The sequence below is a fragment of the Mizuhopecten yessoensis genome, unplaced genomic scaffold (genome assembly GCF_002113885.1).
Source record: "Mizuhopecten yessoensis strain PY_sf001 unplaced genomic scaffold, ASM211388v2 scaffold6129, whole genome shotgun sequence".
In the NCBI taxonomy this organism is placed as follows: Eukaryota; Metazoa; Mollusca; class Bivalvia; order Pectinida; family Pectinidae; genus Mizuhopecten; species Mizuhopecten yessoensis.
Genome location: NW_018406394.1, coordinates 195005 through 215814, shown reverse-complemented (window position 1 = coordinate 215814; position 20810 = coordinate 195005). Strand labels below are relative to the sequence as shown.

General features: G+C 36.4%; 1 protein-coding gene across 1 annotated transcript in view; it reads right to left on the bottom strand.

Moving 5' to 3' along the window:
- The window catches only part of LOC110451523, a 29308-nt gene extending 9004 nt beyond the window's left edge, over window positions 1–20304 (bottom strand). Inside the window, exons 1-2 of the mRNA XM_021499592.1 lie at window positions 19757–20304; window positions 6051–6377 (exon numbers count right to left, since the gene is read on the bottom strand). Coding sequence (XP_021355267.1) covers window positions 6051–6377; window positions 19757–19835 — 406 coding nt within the window. The 5' untranslated portion in view covers window positions 19836–20304. The remainder of the gene's footprint in view (window positions 1–6050; window positions 6378–19756) is intronic.
- Between the last annotated feature and the right edge of the window lie 506 nt (window positions 20305–20810).

Genomic DNA, 20810 nt, shown 5'->3' with positions numbered 1-20810 from the left:
AAAGTGATAAAAAGGTGACCCGTAATTTCATATTTAATAATACCATTACAACGCTAGTATTAGGAGACCCATTTTGGTTTTTTACAACTTCCTTAGTGCTGCTGTAATGTCTCCATGTTAACATGGAATAGAGCTACGTCCTACTTGCTAGCTCGTTTGCAGTTAAGTTCTCCTGTGGTTGAAGCGTTGTCGGCTGAAGATACCCAATGAACGTACAGTACGGTGATAAATTGAAAAATTTCCTGACATGGTTCCCCAAAAAACCCAGTTCCATCATTATATTGGATATTTTCACTCTTTTATCGTTCTGGAAAGATTGGATTTTTGTATAACGGTTTTAGACATGCAGTGTATTAGGGCGGAGGCGGTGACGGAAAGCCGTGGTTTGATGTGAAGTCTCGAATGTGTTTGACCTCCGTTTGACCTCTGTTTGACCTCCGTTTGTTCTCTGTTTGACCTCTGTTTGACCTCCGTTTGACCTCTTTTTGAATGCCCTAATTTGAATGCTTCAGTACAGATGGTGGTAGTCTGATTTTATAAATTGTTGCTGTATATTACCTAGGGAACGTGACTTTTCCCTATATGCGTTCCTATGTATATGTCTATACAGAAACCCACTTCGTTAGAATTAGGTTATTCTAAACACTCGGCCTACTATCGTCTATTGAACGTCTTCAAATTACGCAGCCATTTTGACTTTCTGTAATGTCTTTAATTTATAGAAGTCAAATGTATAGAATTCTTTGGATTAAAATTCGTTGTCTCAACACTGTAGTATCAAGGCACGGTACGACAGGATTCGTATGCATACAAGTTCTAAGTATTTTTCTTAAATGTATACTTAAATACACTTTTAACATGATTTAATAAGCAAGTTGCTTTCTCTCCGTTGCATAGATATTCTGAACAACATACTTAGTTGTTGTTCTATGCAATGCAGATCGCAAACGTTTTTAAAATACCTGTTGCCAATGACGTGTTATATTAGTTAAAAGCACGTCGGGGAAGAACGTGCTCGTTCGCACGCTTCCTTCAATCAGTCGCTCGTTGCTGTAAATATATAGCCTCAGATGCTAGAGCGATTCCATGAAAAAAATTGCAAAAGCCCAACTGGATGGCTGACGAATGCGTGTACCTCACACAAAAGGTAGAGGAGAACAAAGAGATTATGAGATTGAAGTAGGGGTGACGACCTAGAAAAAAACGCGAGACATGGAGACAGATAGCCCTTTTGAGAGAAAAACAAAACCACAATCGCTTACCGATAACAAGCTTACTTCTGTCAGAAAAATGTACAGACAAGAGAAAAGATACCTGTTGTACAGAGTCTGTGCTCAAGGTTGTGGGTTATGGTAAGATGTCAATAGCCAGTTTTACAGGGTTAGCCGCTGTCGCCAAATAAATGACATTATACTGGTACCATTCTTTATTAAAAAAATATGGCTAGGCAACTTTCACGAAGGATCCTGGCTTCATGTGCTGACCATGGCCATCTTGCAGCTAGGTCAAGAATGCGATAACGTGCATCTGCAACTACATGAACATTTATGAAGTGGAATATGTTCCTCTCGGTTGGATTATGGTAACGCCCTACTCTGTGGTATATCTGACAAACTAACTAGTCGTCTGCAGAGGGTTCAGAACACTGCAGCACGGCTAGTTACTCGTACTCGAAAGAGAGAGCACATCACACCTGCGCTTTATTCGTTGCACTGGTTACCTGTACGATACAGGTCGCAGTACAAAATTCTGGTATACACATACAAGGCACTGAATGGAACAGCTCCTCAGTACCTACAGGAACTTGTTACCCTGTATCAGCCGTCAAGATCACTGCGGTCGGAGTCAGAATCTTTGTTGTGTGTCCCAAAATCTCGTACTGTGACCTACGGAAACAGATGCTTTGGGAGGGTTTCGGCTACGTTGTGGAATAGCTTACCATCTGCTATTAGGAAGTCGAATACCCTGGCCAAGTTCAAGAGGGACATAAAAACTCACCTCTTCACGTCTGCATTTTAGAATCTTTGCAAAGACGTCATGTAAATACCACACCTTTTATTTGTTCAATTATGTGCACATTCCTTGTTAAATGTATGAAAGTGATTGCAAGCCTTTGTTGTTTGTTTTCACAATTATAACCATTACTATTATCCATATGTTGTAAAGCGCCTTAGAGTAATTTTACAAATTATATAGGGCGCTATATAAATGCTGTATATTATTATCATTATTATTATTATTTACAAGCTACGGTTCTTATGTACTGAGACGTTAATTTAACTATATACATTGTACATAGTATTTGCATTTCCCAAGTAGCGTAACATCTAAATGTAATTACTATTGCATTTGTGGAGGTAAACTGTTTCTCCCCGTTGCATGTGAAATATCATTTTTAACCATATCGATATTAAAAAAAAATCTCCCCGTCAAACCTCAATTGCTGGTAAAGTTCTAAGGCATCAAAGTGTTGGAGTGGATCAAATCTGTCTCGAAAATGTCTTTCCCGTCTTAATGCCTTTTTAAACTGGTGCATTATATTGTCCATTTGCGGCATTCATTTTGCAAAGGTAAGCGTGTTGCTCAAAGGTTTAAGACAGGGTAAGTGTTAGCTTAACTTTAAAAAATATTCTTAGGCATTACGAAAAACCATGCAACCCACTTAATGAGATAAGCAATATGCTAAGCGCAAACGGATACCTGCTTAGTAGTGTTATCGGACTGAAGCACTTTCTGAACACTTAAGGATTTGTATTCATACGGATTCTGGTCTTAGTTGTAACATCACAGTGCTATGTGATAGCTGTAAAAATGGTGCCATGCTTCGATGTTGAATAAATTTTTGCTGGGCCCCTTGACTTGTTACATGTTAAGACATCCTCTATTGTTATTTATATACATCTCATATATTACTATTAAGAGCTTGCGATGGTTGTACCAAGTTTTCAAATAGAAAATCACTTTTGGTATAGGTTAAGAGTTTATAAAACCTACACATCTGGTAACTTGATAAATATACAAAGTTTTTATGACATCAATATCACATTATGGTTATTAAGTCGTCACTTGATAAAATGATTATGCAGTCGCATTATTCCACGGACTTTTACAGACTTCATTTTTCCTCTATTACACGGATGTCCACTGTTACTATACAACGCAACTTTTACCGCTGATTCTATTACACGGACTTTCACCACTGTGTGTTCTATTACACGAACTGTTACCGCTGCGTGTTCTCTTACACGGACTTTTACCGCTGATTCTGTTACACGGACCTTTACCACTGTTTTTATTACACGGACTTTTACCACAGTGTGTTCTATTACCCAGAATGTAACTGCTGTGTGTTCTATTACAGGGACTTTTACCACTGTTTCTATTACACGGACTTTTGTTACTGATTCTATTACACGGACTTTTATCATTGTGTGTTCTATTACACGGACTGTTACCACTGATTCTATTACACGGACTTTTATTACTGATTATATTACACGGACTTTTACCACTGTGTGTTATATAACAGGGACTTTTACTACTGATTCTATTACACGAAATTTTACCACTGTGTGTTCTATTACACGGACTGTTACCGCTATGTGTTCTATTATACGGACTTTTACCGGTGATTTTATTACAAGGACTTTTACCACTGTGTGTTCTATTGCATGGACTTTTACCACTGTTTTTATTACACGAACGTTTACCACTGTGTGTGCTATCTCACGGACTGTTACCGCTGTGTGTTCTATTATACGGACTTTTACCGTTGATTTTATTACACGGACTTTTACCACTGTGTGTTCTATTGCATCACTTTTACCACTGTTGTTATTACGTGGACGTTTACCACTGACACTTGTACACGGACTTTTACCGCTGATTCTATTACAAGGACTTTTACCACTGTTGCTCTATTACACAGACTTCAACCGCTGATTCTATAACATGGGCTTTTACCACTGTGCGTTCCATTACACGGACTTTTCCCACTTTTTTTATTACACGGACGTTTACCATTGTTTTTATTACTCGAAATTGTACCACTATTTCTACAACACGGACTTTTACCATTGATTCTATTACACGGACTTTCACAACAGTTTCTATAATACGATCTTTTACCATTGTTTCTATTTTACCACAGTTTTACATTTCAAGGTCTTTATCAATCCTGTGCGAGCCGTTACATGGTGTATTCGCGTGTTCCATGCTAGTACTAACTGGGAGCAGTAATCTCGCTTTCCGACTACAATACAGTACATGTATAAACGTTGTGAATCGTCTTTGTATACGTGTAAGGAATGCTGCGCATACATAAAGTGACGGACCGGAAGTCACTTTTTGTTCAGTTATCATCATCACACAAACCACGAAAGAAGTGAAAATTTATATGTTACTTTTTAACCTTAAACGCGCTATATTTGGCTGTAGCGGTAGCAAGTTTATAACCCCACTGCTGATGTCAGACTTTTAATGTAGCTTCTGTATTGGCAGGGTAATTTATGGAAAATAGATAAGCACATCAATAACCTACATGCACTTTATAAAATGGCTTAGCACATCAATAACCTACATGCATTTGTGCAATGGCTTAGCACATCAATTACCTACATGCACTTTAAAAAATGGCTTAGCACATCAATAACCTACATGCACTTTATGAAATGGCTTAGAACATCAATAACCTACATGTACTTTGTACAATGGCTTAGCACATCAATAACCTACATGCACTTTATACAATGGCTTAGCACATCAATTACCTACATGCAGTTTATACAATGGCTTTGCACATCGATAACCTACATGCACTTTATAAAATGGCTTAGCACATCAATAACCTACATGTACTTTGTACAATGGCTTAGCACATCAATAACCTACATGTACTTTGTACAATGGCTTCATGCCTTACACTTTATCGTAGCTAAATTCGATGGTTGGATAAGGGTGCATTGGTATATGTAATATCACATAAAATTGGAAAGGTAAGTAGCATAAGTTGACCCGCAAAACAATAAGAATAAAAATGCCTAAATTGAAAAGGAAAGCAGCAAGCTTCTTATTCGTTTACACTAAAAATATCAAAAGATCAACATAGATATGACAGCTACTATTTGTTGATTTGGGAGGCGTCACAGATAACAGATAGTTTTTTAATATTCATCAACCCGAGTTTCTTTGTTTTGTGATTCGTTGAAGCTAAACTCATCCTAAAAGTTTGAATAAGAGGAAAGCTGAAATAGCGTGAAACTTACTTCTAAAATCTCCAATAAACATTAATAGCCATAACAAAAACGTCAGAATAAATATAATATCGGCAGCCCTTAATAAATATCGTGTTAAATATTGATTTCATAATGCCGTTTGCCAATTTGATAACATGGCAAAGTCCAGTTTGAGAAGAAAAAACCCATCGTCGAGACATTTCATGTTCATGTTGTATCATGTAAAAACTAGAGAGAACGTTTTATGGGAAATATGAAAAAAATCGATGAGCAAAAGACGCCAAGTACCTTTCAGTGGACTGCTGCACAATGTAGATTCTTATCGAGGACCCGAAACGAAGCCCGCTAACTCTGGAGGTTGATTACACGTTGTTTAAATAAAAGTTAAAATCAATCTTCTTAAACAATTGGCGGAAATATACACCAACCACAAATATATGCTAGCGTTACGTTTACGTCTTAAGAGTAATTTTGAGTAATGATTATTCGGAGTTCGAAATCCAGCTAAATGGAACGCAGTGACAATTAGTGAGTTTTTAGTATAGTATAAAAACCAAATGTTACGAAATGCTACTTCAATCGTTAGAACAATTCTCTTGTGACTAATTTATTAGTTATATTAAAATGATTTAATATACATCTTTAACAACTATTAAGATAATTACATAAGGGAAATATATACGCAGTGTAATATTAAAAACTCAGAATTCATCTAAAAAAATAGAAAAAAGATGTTAAACTTTTTCCTTTGAAATGTTATTTATAATAAGAAATCTGACACAATTGTGATGAACGAAGGAGTAGGAAACATCTTACTTGCAGACTGGTGTTGTTCGCGGCGTTTTCCTGCTTCCACCTGGTGAGCGTAATCCCGACAACTCTGTATAAGTCCACTAATACCGCAACTCGACCCCTTGTCGTCCTGATTTAGACGAAGGTGCAAAATTGTCCTTTTTATCATTCCTTTCATTTTTTCATAGCGACGCAGAGGATCAAAGTATTTACTTTCCTCATAATCACGCGCCAGTTGTTCGACAACCTGTTTAAGTTTCTTGTGTTCTCTTTGAAGGGAATCCAGTTCCGTCCACAGCAATTCGTTCTCCTTTCTCACATCATCCTTGCTGTTAGACCTTTCATTAGACGCTAGAATAAAAGAAGATAAGCTCATTATGCACTTTCGGACGTCCTGACTTGGTCTCCTACTGGGCTCTAGGTAGTGTTACAGATTTACAAAGGATTCTAACTACTGTCTCATCAGCATACCAGACATGCAAGTATCTTGTATGTAACCGGTTCACCAAACTCTTTCTAATTCCATATTAAATCCAATTCCTATGCAGTAGTCAGGATTAGATATGTCGGTCAGGTACACATTTTAGCATTATTAAGATGAGCTAGTCGATTAAAATGTGCATGTTGATAGGTATAGACAGGCAGAAGGAACAAACGGACGTAGCACAGAGACTAGCACGTGCGGTATAACAATACGGGTTGTTGTGTGGTAATCGTTGTTGATCGTTAGGAATGACGGCCGCCCCACCATAACGTTAGGTCTGGTCAGCTCCTGCACATTTATCTCCGTCAAACTTGACAGAACGCCGTATCCAAGACGTGCTCTTTACTGTACTGGTATTTAATTTGCATAACATCTTCTGAAAATAACATTATAGTCCCTGTTTTAATTCAAACTTGGCCTAAGGACCGGCGCTAGACAGGGATATAGCTATTCTGGCACGCCGGTGAAGGTGAACTTTTTATCATTTTGTTGTCATTGGCAGTTAAAAGCTATGGCCCTGAAACACGCAACTGTCGAAAATCGAAAACTACGAATGCTAGGCTCTTGCAATGATTACAGAAGCACATTTCGAGAGTTACAAACCATCACATCCAACACCCTCCACAAAATTTGATATGGCAAATTTTACACTTTAGGAAAATAAAATCACCCAGCCATCTTAATAAACATCCTCGAATTGCACAGAGGGACTATCTGCATTTCAATGAATCAATAACGAAATTAAAATTGACACATGAACAAGATAGAGGTAAGCGCACCTAAGTATTGATTCTTACTCGTATGGTTTATTAGACTAGCAAAATTGTCTGTTCAAACAAAGCTTTCTACGAACACCCATGTACTATATAAACATCCACCTGTTTATAAAATGCTAAAGTATGGGTTTTTTCTACACACATGCAGTACAAAAACTTTGATTCATTTGATTTCTGACCTTAACCGTTAAAAAGAGACAACATGGACTATCTTCGATACGAAGTTGCTATCGTAAGGCCCTTTTCTCGTTTAAATATTGGCAGCAGCAGGTAAAGAGTGTATCGTTGGTTTTAATCTGCGATGTATTTATGCTACCTGCTAACGTTTTCGAGATTTAAACAATACCAAACTATCAGTTTATAGAAGGAATCTCGGTCACTAGTCAATGGTATGTATGCTCTCAAATCACCATATCATATTTTCAGCTAATTAACCCCATCCGATCGATAGAAATGTACACTAAAACGTTCTCACCAACAGCATCAGGATAGCATGCCAAGTCGGCGTTTATCAAGTGTAAATGTGGCAAGCCAGCATTTACAATTCAATAGGTAACACCGACCGTCCCCTAGTGCCACAGACGGGTGGTATAGCCCCTTGAAATTACAGTGCGCCTAAAAATATTGCCCCTATCAATGGTGAAAACGAGGAACAATGGCGAAACTTACAACACTTAAGGGACAATATAGACGACAAAGACCAAGAGCAGTTGTTCGATCTGGAAATATCATTTTCATTTAAAAAATAACGAACTGTAAATTGGAACTGATATAAACCTTCACATGTTTTAAACATCTTGTATCGAGTTACAAAATATGTTTGTACATGCATGTATATTGCCTCTCGATTATGCATAAGCAGCATAAAGACATAGTGGTACCACCATAGGAGAGTGTGTGTGTGGAATCTGCCAGTGCCGCCATAGAATAAGCATACATATTTTGAGAATACAAAGTGCTCTGTCCAACATTAATTACCAGCTAGACTTTCATCTATAAGCATATGTGTCTGGTATGTTTTGCGTCGGCCGCATTGTTTCTTATTCCGCACAATTTATCCTAGATATGATAGTAAAATGGATAGACAATAAATACCAAAACAGTAAGAGTAAGAACGGCGTCATTAATAGAATCTTTCACCCCCTTTGGGTGTGAGATAGGAGAATCTCAACCCGAAGGGGAAAATTCTTAAGTTGCAAAACACGAGGCTTTGACGAGTGTTTGCCAACTTAAGAATCTTTCCCCGATGGTTGAGATATCCCTATCTCAACCACAAGGGAGTGAATGATTCTTTTTCTCTTACCCTCCCATTGTGTATCATATACACAATGTAATGATAATTTCAGGGTTGGCGTGACGTTGATGGATTGTTGACGTGACGTCATTATATTGTTGAAGTGACGTCATACCATTGTTATGAATAGGAGAATCCCGCCGATTGACACAAGGAAATCTCACACCGGTAAAAGTGCGGATACACCTGTCCAGGGTTAAGAGTAATTCGTATGAAAGTCATTAAAAGTTTTTGTATAGCGTTGAGAAATTAGTGATTAAGGCGGATTTCTTAACAAAAATAGTTGATCAGTATTAAAAAATGCCAATCTTTTTTGCGACCCAACTTTTATTTTTATTTCATCAACATACCAACATCACGCTGATCTTATTTTCTCCTTCATACGTTACAGGCCGGAGAGGCCTCTAAGTAGGATGGAAGTGGCAGTGATATACCACTTAAATCATAGTAAACTTCCAAAGCAATATAGACGATTTTGAATAGGAAAGAGAATGCTAAGATTAATAACTACACTTAAGATTATTTGCCATCTTTTACAATCCCTGATGTTATCAATGAGCTAGACATGTTATAAGCATTGTAATAAAAAGTGTTACATTTCTTACAACATGTTTCACGAAATGACAATATTTAAAGTTCATGCATAAGGTCCTTGGTTTTACATTTACCATGTATATACCGGTAAAATGGGGTCCTAAAATATGGCTTAGCAGAGAGTTAAACTTGATGGTGACCAAACCTTTTTAAGGGGTTAGCTGAGTCGTAGTATTCGATTTGAACATTGTTACTTCTGTTTTCTGTAGAATAACAGCTGCTGTTGATGCTTTATATATTTGCATATACAAACTGGTATTGACTGTGTTACTCTGGAACCCCATTTTGAACTATTTGGACGACTCATGTAGATGATCAGGGACGGTATATTTAATTAAAAATGTTGCCAACTCTATTCAATAATTGTGTCTTATTTATTGTTCGTTTCTGGAAATGAAACAAACATCCTTATACAATAACCACCAGAGGTGGTCACTATAACACGATTAGCACGCTGAGTGGGTTCGACAAGGCCTTAGATTGGCCCTTAATGAAAATCCATCGCTGATAGAACGTCAAATCACCACATAGAAGTGTCGACTGACATTCAGTAGGCAGCCTTCCGGTTATAAAGATGGCTCGCCTGGCCAGAGGACGGCATTGACCGTTCTGTGCATACACACATCATTAGACACTATTCAATGTAGTCTTGCAAGACCAATTTCCAAGGAATTGATACGCACTTTCATCATTCCTTGTGGAAAATACAAATTACTTTTCGATAGTCCATGCCAACGGGTTCTAGGGATTCATCCATTCATTTGTCGGTGTCTCACATATTCTTGCCAACTATCACAGCCCTTGTTTGGTTTTGACGGCAATCAATCGATACAGTTCATAACTGTACTGCTAAAACTCGGATTCTGTGTTCAATCCTCTATTCTTGTTCTGGTTATAAATGTAGAACAAAACTAATTTAATTAAGAATTTCGAAAAACATCAAAGAGACATCTAACCAAATATTATTTTGATTACACAGGACTTTTTGATCATATCAAATGATTTCAGTGCGTTAAAAGAAATATACCTGGAACACAGAATTAATGCTTGAGGATAACGGTTTCATGAATAGCCCTTGTTTCACCTCTTTTTTGCACAATGCTTTTCCTGATGCATAGGTATTAAATGTACAAAAAAACCTTGTAAAATGATTTTATAGATTAGTTTGATGTTTCAGACACAAAAAAAGTTGTTTCAATATTTCAAAATGAGGAATTTAAACTTCTGATGCATATGAACATTTAAATGTAAACTTCTGATGCATATGAACATTTAAATTTAAACTTCTGATGCATAGAAACATTTAAATTTAAACTTCTGATGCATATGAACATTTAAAATCTTGTAAAATCGATCTTCTCGATTTGTTTGATGTTTCAGCAACGGTAGAGTTTTTATATCATTTTCAAATGTGGAAATGTAAGACATGTAATACATATGTCACTGGCATGATCTACAGTAGTTTCATCACTAGAGAAATTGTAAAATGAACTTTGAATAAATGAGTTACATGTAAAACCTAGATAGTTGTGTATTGTATCGTGTGTGACCTCCTTGACCTTGATCTAAGTTGTTGACACAAAGGAACCATTACGGCATCAATTGAATGGTCATCGTTTGGCAGTGAACTGCGCGGAGACAACCAATGTTTAAAAATACATTTCTACCTACCTGACAATCCATAGGCGTACCGCAGAAAACGATAGTATTACATAGCCACTTGGCACGGTTGCACCCTATGGATGCAATGACCATTTATGGAATGTGTCTAGTCTGGAATGCAGTCATACTTGATTAATGTTTTAACTCCTCAATGGAGACGGAAACGTAGACATGAACCATACTGTTTTTTGCTCTAATTCCTATCTTTTGTCGCAAACTTTACAAGGGGATTCTACTGAAACTGCCTCTTAAGAAAATTGGAAACTAGTATTGAATCTATTGAAAACGTGGCGCAGAGTCGACCCTTTAAGGCTGTTCGGACTGATAGTCTCTCCAATAACGGGGTATTTCATGAAAGTCGAATTCTCCAATAAAAGGATAGATGCAATTAACATCAATAACATCCTACAATCAAAATTCCCTATGCACAAAAGTACCTCAATCATTTCTCACAGTTATTATAAAATCACTGCCTCCGAACACTAACAGCTGCATTTAGATGACCTTGGCACAACTCTTCATCAGCATGTTCTTGCTCAACGTTCTCATGCAACTATGGCGTGTAACTAGCGATATCGATGTTATCCGTAATGCAAAGCTAAGAGAGACTTCCATGTAAATATCCTAAGTATCAAATTAGGACTTCGGCTATCAACTGAAATGTCAATTTTTAGATAATGATGGATTGTGTTGAAGAATTTGTCAGGCAATGGGCAAAACGATAGCATGCTGAAATGGATTCACTTTTAAAGTGGGTAAAATCTAGTATGTAATTCATTCAAAAATAATAAAATGCTTGAAATCAAAAATGAAAAAGAAATCTGTATTTCTTTGCCCCAATATTCGATCCACACTCAAATAACTACATGATACTTCTGTAGTTGTGTCTGCAGACAGAGCATCTAATTTCTCAACCTTTGTCTGCAAATGCTTTTATATAACTTGCTTGCAGAAAAGAACTAGGCTCACCCGATAACCAAGCAAACCCTGCCTAAACATTTTCCAATATTTCAAAGGACAAAAAACAATGTACTAGCTAATCACGCTCCTGTTAATACCAACTAATGATAAAGCTACGGAATCGGATTCTGAATCTTCACAAGAATCCTTATAAACAACGTTTTATCAAATTGCTCAATCAAGCCATTATTCTAATTCTCATTACAACTCTTAATACCATTTAAACAATCTTCAACATCCTCTTCCCAAACAGGTTTCTTCTATCAAAACTTTTGAGTTTTTGACCTTTACACTACAATACCTCATACATGTACATGTACCAAACGGAATTTGAATAACAATAAACTTACAGACAACATCGATCGCATATACCCTCCTGACCTTCAGGGCCATTTCTTACAGATCTTAACTTACAACATGACCTTCGGGGGAGGCTTACAAAGATGCAGGTCGATGAAGAATACGGACAAGTTTAATGGCCGCCATCATGATCTTTTAGGCCTTTACATTACTTTGACTTGACCTCGATTTGCAAAGCTGGTATCGTAGATGAAGCATACAACGCTCACCCTTCCAGAACACTTGGTCTGACAATGTATTTCCCTAGTGCATTTTTCAAGTGTCACCTTGTAAATGGTTCTTCATTTTTTTGCCGTATGTATCGATTTATAGTTGAATTAAATTGAGTAAATAAATGAAAAATAACGCTCTAATTATGCTTCTATCCAGCACCTTTAGCAACAGTTGACGTACATACGTATATAAATCACAATGTGTTATTTAGCTCTGCAATTAATTTTCCAGACAAAATTAAATCGAACGATTTGTAGGATGCTTGTTTTTCGTCGGTTGTTTTTATCAATTACATTTCAAATTTGTTTTAAACTTAATAGACTCGGCAGGTCCAATCCTTTCATGTAATAACCAAGCCCTTGAACATTTAAGACTGTTCATAAATTTAAAGTTGAAAACACATTTCTCTCATAAAACCAGCAGTCGTCGTTTTTAATTGAGTCTGTAACTGACATCTGGAAAGCATTCTTTAAAAAAATTCATAGAGAATGGAGTCAGGTTCCATGTCAGTTTAAAATCAGCTTAGCGATGTAGTTTTGGAACGTTCAGAAGTGGCTCGACGTGTTTCAACTATCAGGAGTGGTTCGTTAATTGAACGTCCGAACCGGCATGACTGTCTCGTTGGTAAAGTGTTTTAACATTGAAATATATATAAATAAACCTCCCTATGGACTCATATTTATTAAAAAACAATGTGCTTCATAAGTTTCATCTATAACTATCTAATTTAAACATATTAAAACTGTAAACATATATATACCATATCACGACTATCTTATTAACATGGTTGTCATACAGTATCAAGGGAGAAATTTGAAATGCAACATTTCAATTACCATTTAATTCGTTCCACTCTGTAGTCACATAATTACATCAGTCATATAAATACACTCACCGGAGTTACATCAAACTAGACATACTGTTAAAGTTTTTGTTCCTGACTGGCATTAATGATTTTACAATTGAATATTTTGCGGGAATTTGTACGTGCTCCACGTAAATCCTTGCATGCATGGCTATCTTACTGCCCTTAACTTACAATGCAACTGTAAAATGTAAAATGTAAACTGTAAAATGTAAAATGTAAACTGTAAAATGTAAAAATGTAAACTGTAAAATGTAAATTGTAAAATGTAAAATGTAAAATGTAAACTGTAAAATGTAAACTGTAAAATGTAAAATGTAAACTGTAAAATGTAAAATGTAAAAAGACAACTCAAACAAAGATTTAACAGTTCCGTTGAACAACAGTAAGATAAAAATAAAACTGTTATATTGTCAATGTATCTCTTTGGTAAAAAAAAATACCTCTCAAAAGACAAACAATTTTTATTATCTTCTATTGTTTGCAATTCAATATTTCAGTCAGTTGAAATTGTTCACATATTCCGCAAGACGAACATCATACATTTATAACACGAGTAGTTTCTTTGTGAATTCCTACTACTTTAACCTCTATAGAGATTTATCACAGGATATCTATATTCACGTGGAGAGGACAACAACATCTGATGAACCCCTAAGGGATGTAAGTAATAGGAAATTACTTAAAAACTCTTTGTTTAATTCCATTTCTCTTTCTTCCCACATGAGCTACAATTCCGGGAGACTAATCTTCTGGTCTATTGAAACCTATCAAGTATTTAACTATGAAATTGAATCAGCCATCGTGGAGATGTTCCTTATCTAGTAATATGTATCGTTTGACTGAAGTCGTGTGATGAAAACCATTCATTTAACTCATAAATTGTTTTCCCCTTAAATTTCATAAAACATTCCATCGAATGTACACTAATGGATTGTTCACCGCCAGATGAGTGATAAATATATGGAGTTTTTTTTTTTTTTTTTTTTTTTTTTTTTTATCTTGAAGTGTGTTATAACTTTATTTGAAGGAACACATGGATTATCGACCTTGAAGTGTGATATACTCTTTTTATCAGTGGAAAATATGTTGGCAACCAAATTCCATGAATATTGGCACAGACATTGGGAAAAGCCGTTCAATACGTTTTTACGCTTAAGTTATTGTTATCGTGATATAAATATTAAAAAAGTCCACATATTTGCAGTTTTAAAGTGTCTGTGCAAACCAGCCTACATATTTTGATCATACAATGGCCTCAATTTAATCGAGGCAGTTAGAAGACATACAACTTTCTCCTATTCCATTTCGTTCAAACAGGTAGCCCGATTAACACAGTTTCCTATGCAGGGTCTAGCAGGGGAAATGTACGTACATATTATCAAATTCATTGGCGGACGTAAATATCACCGAATTCATTGGTAAACATTTCATGATATGAGTTACATTGTATATTGATATTTTATACGCGGTCAGGAAATGGAATTAGCGCATGGAGGCAAATTGAGACGTTATCGGATTTTCTTGCTCCTATATACGGAATGCCCATTATTTCTGAAGTTACGCAGATACACATTTCTATATTACTTGTATCTTGTTTTGATTAGTTTACAAATTACCTGAATAATTTAAACGCTACAGATTATCACCCCTACTCGAGGAAACACCGCGTTAGCAGTTTGGAATGAATTCCATTTGTAAAATTGGTTTATGGAATGATGAAGATTTAACGACCAATCTACACAGAAAGGTCATAAAGGGTCAAACTGTTATAAGACGAGTTATCAGGTGATTGGAGATACAGGAAGGATAAATTTAGTCGAACAAAAAGAAGCAAAAGCGCTCTTATAATGTCCTGATATCAACAAAAAAGTAAGAGTAGCAATTATGCTTAATTTGAGTTTTGTAAATGACCGTAGTCAGATGTTTTACAGTTAGAGTAGTTTACCTGCGTATTTTATTGGTTTTGATATGTTAAATTTCGAATGTTGAACAAGTTACACCGGTTGCTCTTATGTTATAAACTCGTTACTCCTTAGCATCTCGCCGACGCTCTGACATGAACCTGACAGCGCCATCAGCTCCTAAAGGTCAAATGTTATTACTTGTAATTCAGCAACACCCCCGACTCAATGTCGATTCAATAACAGTCTCAAATTGGTACTAACTCGTTCATCTTTGAGGTGTCTCCTGATGCGGATTCATTTGTGATAGATATAGTGCTCTATTTATCACGAAACAAACGATCCATTCGGGAGACATACATTTATCAGGTGATCAATTTGACATCTAATACGTGACGTTGATGGCTAGCTGAAACCGCATTCAAGTCAATTGACTTGTTACATGTTCTGCAAAATGCCCCTTTTTTAAGCAAACGTAACTCTCTTTAAAACGCTCTCGTTGTTAACTATAGATGGATTCTTCATTACCAATTCATGCAATTTATGTAAATGAAAGTTTTATATTTATGAATTAAATGTTCAAAATAACACCAATATGCATCCATTTACTGGTGTTAGCAATATCATGGTACTATACTTCTACTAGCAGTAAAAAGGAAATATCAGCAAAACTGTGAGATAACTATAATTAGGCTTTAGATAAGAGACAAAGATTTCAAATGTTTTAAGAAAAGACATGTGAAAACAAACAGTAAAATCTTGGCTACCCGAAATTTTCACTTTAAACAAAAGGGTTCACTTTAAATTTGTTATAAATTTGTTCCCACTTATCACTACTTGCATGAGTTAAAGTACAATTTACCAGCTTGGTTTGAGCGTTTGTAGCCCTATGTTACTTTTATCATCCCAATGCGTCTAATATAACAACGTTGATAGCCAGAGTACCTTGTAAGCTACTAGAATGTGCGTTACAATAGTTAGATATACATATAACCAAAACATCAAACACAACATGCGGATTTTTCAGCAGCAGCCATATCAGGTGTATTGCAGTTCTATCTCACTTGAATATTGCAGCACATATACTGTGGTACCAACCCATGCCATTTTATAATCCACCAGCGTTATTCGGAACATACAGACCTTTCTGTGACAAATTATGCTTCGGCGACTTAGGGAGCTGAACGCGAAGTTTAAACCAGTAGATCCGCTGATATCTATTGCAGAACAAGACTTCCAGAACATTCCAGAAACATTTGTACTACAACGCTAGGTTGCTGTGATAGATTTGATAAAATGCTGAGATGTTTTGTGTCATCTATCTCTGTGAGATCTATAACACAGTGATACGTTGTTTTGATATACATTTTTGTTGATTGTTTATATAATACAATGAAGTCAGTTGTGATGTATGTATTAAGATGATATTAATCAGTGAAATATACAGTACAAGAAAAGTTTCCTTGGATTTGTTTGTGATCGTTGTATTGGCTACACATTGTACAGCATTACCTTGGTTACGAGGGAGGGAGGTGGCGGTCGTGTTAAATTACGTATATACAGACAAGTAGATTCCTCCCCTGTGTTTCAGTACGGCCGGATGCTGGCTCCTTATCAGACACAATCTCATAAATTTGCCCATTTAAATTTAATTAAATCAGCGATATCTTAATTATATTGATTTTTTTTATTGGAAATCAGCATACATTTGAACCCTTATATCTCTGTGTGAGGATTGCGCTTGTTGTGTGGTGACCAAAGGTGAAATCCACATATTGTTACGATATTTACATTATGTATATACGATCCATTGAATAAGGCAATCCGGATATACTGTATACGACCGTAGCAAAGTCGATGTCACATCAAAGCAGGAATTTGTAATGCCAGCTTCTTTGAACAAGATATCGTTAGGACATAGGCTTTTAGTTGCAGCTTTAATCTGATCAAACAGACCAATACCTGGTATGCATGGATTCGCGAAATATCAATTACTGAATTCCGTGAGATGGCGCCCGACATATCACAATGACTCTAACTGAGACTCTCCGACGTCGAACGTCCTACATAAAGCATTGTACGGGTCCGTTGGGTTATGTTTTATGCAAGCGGCTTATACACGGTGCTTAATTTCTTCTAATGACGGTGTGTAGGACATGTCCCTTTCAAAGAGATCTTTACTGTTATCAATCACAGGTGTGTAACACCTTCTAAACATCAATACGATATTAATTGTCAATCGCTACACAACTCATTCCGCCTTATCAACAGAAAAGGAGAAATAAAAAATTTGAATATTAAGACAATTTCAGGAACCGTGATGAACACAAGTGGATAGAACAAAAGGGAAGCCCCATACATGAGGCCGGAAATTACTTTTAGATTGGCTTGATCAAATTTCTAGAGAGTAAAATATAAAGGTGATTTTTGTCATGTGGCTAGTTCTAAGGTTTTCATATCATGATTTAGCAAATGACATTCCAGATTCCTTCCTTTTTAAGTCTGCATACCAACGTGTAAACAATCTTAAACTGATCTAAAATAAAAAGATGAAACTAAGGCAGAAAATGAACAGGTTTTTTTTAATGGAGAACATCCGGAACGATGCTAAATCGACGACACCTGCCGTATATAGTTACCTACGGATACATGGAGCGCGTTAGAATTAAAACAACAGCTGTATAATTAGACAAAATGACATGACATAAAACATTGCTTTATAATGTGAGATCTCATTAACCTTGGTATTTCTTAACTACAGCAACAGAGCGCGCGATCCTCCAAAATTTTAATTTTCTTTAGTGCTACAATTAATTTTATCAAAACGCTTCTTTTTGAAAATTTGTAATATCATTGAAACATCTTTTTAATTATATATTTTTTTTCAATGAAAATGAAGTTTCACTGGCTGTGAACTCAAAATAATACCCAATGTTTTGTTTGGTTGATCTGACTTATAAAGCCGTGTTTCTTAAATATATGTACGTATTGAGTTTCTATGAATGAGAAATCAGGTTGATGAGTATCTGTAAGTAATGATTTAACACTGCGACCTGTGTTACATCCAGACTCATATCCTGACACCTTTATGAATAGCCATATAAAGTGCCGGAACACGGCATGGGGTAACAATTATCATGGCCACCGAGAACAACAAGGAACGCGTTCATTTCACCATTGTCCGTTGGTCCATTAATCTTATCACTGGGTAACTGTGGGTCATAGTGAGACTAAGGTAGACATGGATTTTTCCACTCCAGTATTTGTTTCCGAATGTCATTTTATTGTGTGAAATGATTCCCTTTTGTTTTGTTTCTTAAGTACATTATAAATACAATAATTCAAAGTTACCGGATTAGCATATTATCGGAGATAAAAATGCATCAGTTGTGTATGAAATGAAAGGCGTTACTGTCCATTTTAGCAGTGACTTTATTACGATAGATAATTTGGGGTAATAAACAACAAGTACTGTTTTTCATGGATGTGGCTTTTCTAATCACGACAGCCTACATTTACCGACACATATAATGAACACAGTTTGCACTCAACTCACTGTTAACGTCTCTATATTGAATTGGTATCAACCAAATGTTTAATTGAAATCACAAAAAATATTGTCTTAATAACATGAACGGTTTGGATGATTATATATTTCCTATGGATTATTTCGTCCAAGTATACTTCAATGGTGATAGAGTGGGAAACATATGAATTAAAAAGGAAACGCCGGCTTTCGTTTATTTAAAAACCGTTATAACAAAAAAAAGAAAAAAAGTTTTACATGTGAAAATGGAAATGAAGCCATTAGCGTAGAAATTATTGGCATGTAGCTAGTTGAACTGGAAGCCTGAAGTTGGTTCCTAATTCCTAGTTCCTAGTTCCGTTAAAGATAAACGGAACTAGGAACGAGACCCTAGTTCCGTTTAACATAAACGGAACTGGGAACCAGACCCTAGTTCCGTTTAACATAAACGGAACTGGGAACCTGTACTGTACTGGATTCAGATATAAATTCGCTCCTTTGACCTTTCGTTTTACGAAGTAGACAGGGAAAGAATTACAAAAAAACATATACGTTTACTTTACGGAACTGGGGTCTGGTTCCCAGTTCCGTTTAAGGAAAAACGTAACTGGAGTCTGACACTCAGTTCCGTATAGGACCAATTACTTTATAGAGGCTATGGTAGTCTTATTTTTCGTGTGAAAGGTTGTGGGTTCGATTCCTGTACTGGATTCAGATTTGAGTTCCCAGTCGATTATAAGAGGCTGGCTATGATGTTTTTTTCTGAAACAGACCTAGTATTTTGGTCGAAGTTCCATTGGACGCGTTATTTCGATTTTAAACGGAACTAGGGTCTGGTTCCCAGTTCCGTTTGTGTTAAACGGAACTAGGAACTAGGAACTAGGAACCAACTTCAGGCTCCCAGTTCAACTTGTGTCAACTATCTGATAAATAGAAAAAAGAAATCATAATTTCAATTCTTAACTGCATATTTTCTACAACTTGGAAAATTGAAGAGTTTTTTGTTGTATATACAAAAGTGTTTTACGTTACAAATGTATTATAGTAGTAGATCCTATACAATGATAAAGACACTGACTAGAAGGCCCGTACCTTGTACTCGGGTGGTTGCTGTTAGCCACTGTGAGAAGATCTTCGTTCGCTTCCCTACTCCGGCAAACCGTGGGTTCATTGTTACTGAATTACGCACACGTTGGACACCTACATCACTGGTATAGTGTCGTCTCTACGCTGTACAACCCATATAAGCCGCTCTTTTTTACATTCCTGTTTTGGATTGTGTAACTTTGATTTGTCTTACACTCGAAACTAGAGCAGGGTGATACCTCCCCTCGCGACTGTGGATTAGCCCTTTGTGTCTCACCTCCGACCAGCGGACCAACATCAGCAAATCGATATTACAAATTTTCTGATGTATCAGATTATCACAAATTGAGTCAACGGGAAAATTAACAGCCCACAACGTTTCCAATACGGGAAAGCTCCCTTCTGACTTCAAGATAACAACATTCGATTGAACAGAACCATAATAAGGTATGGCACATCAAATCCTTGACAAAATATCCCAATCGCAATTTATACACAGAACATGTATCGGTCGTATGGAATACCAAGGGCCAGTCCATCCAAAGGACCCAATCTGTCGGGAAAGTATCCTTATAGCTACGCTTACATACTTATATACCTTATATACGGAGCAGCAGTGATTGACAGCTCTCCACCTATACCAATAAGAACATTCCATAAAAGTCAATTATTGACTGGCCGTAACTCGGTGTTATGATGATACTACGGTGCTAACAGGCGACCAGCTGAGGATGAGGAGGCAGGTTTAATACCCACCTGACTACTGCACAAGAACAACAAAAGCTGATTAGCACGGGCTCGGGGATGTCTATATATGGATCGCACGTGTCTATCTCCACAGGAGACTACGGACAGTGTCGCACATATTTGTGATTTTTACACACACTGATATTTGTGTAAACCTGTATTTATGTATATGCATCTTGGCATACAATTAATTTGGTTAATACTAGCAACTAATATGTCATAATACAATATACATTATTTATACGTATAGCTTGGATACATTGCTGGAAACATTGTTTGTATACCAGGTGTTTAAGCATATTTTGTATACATA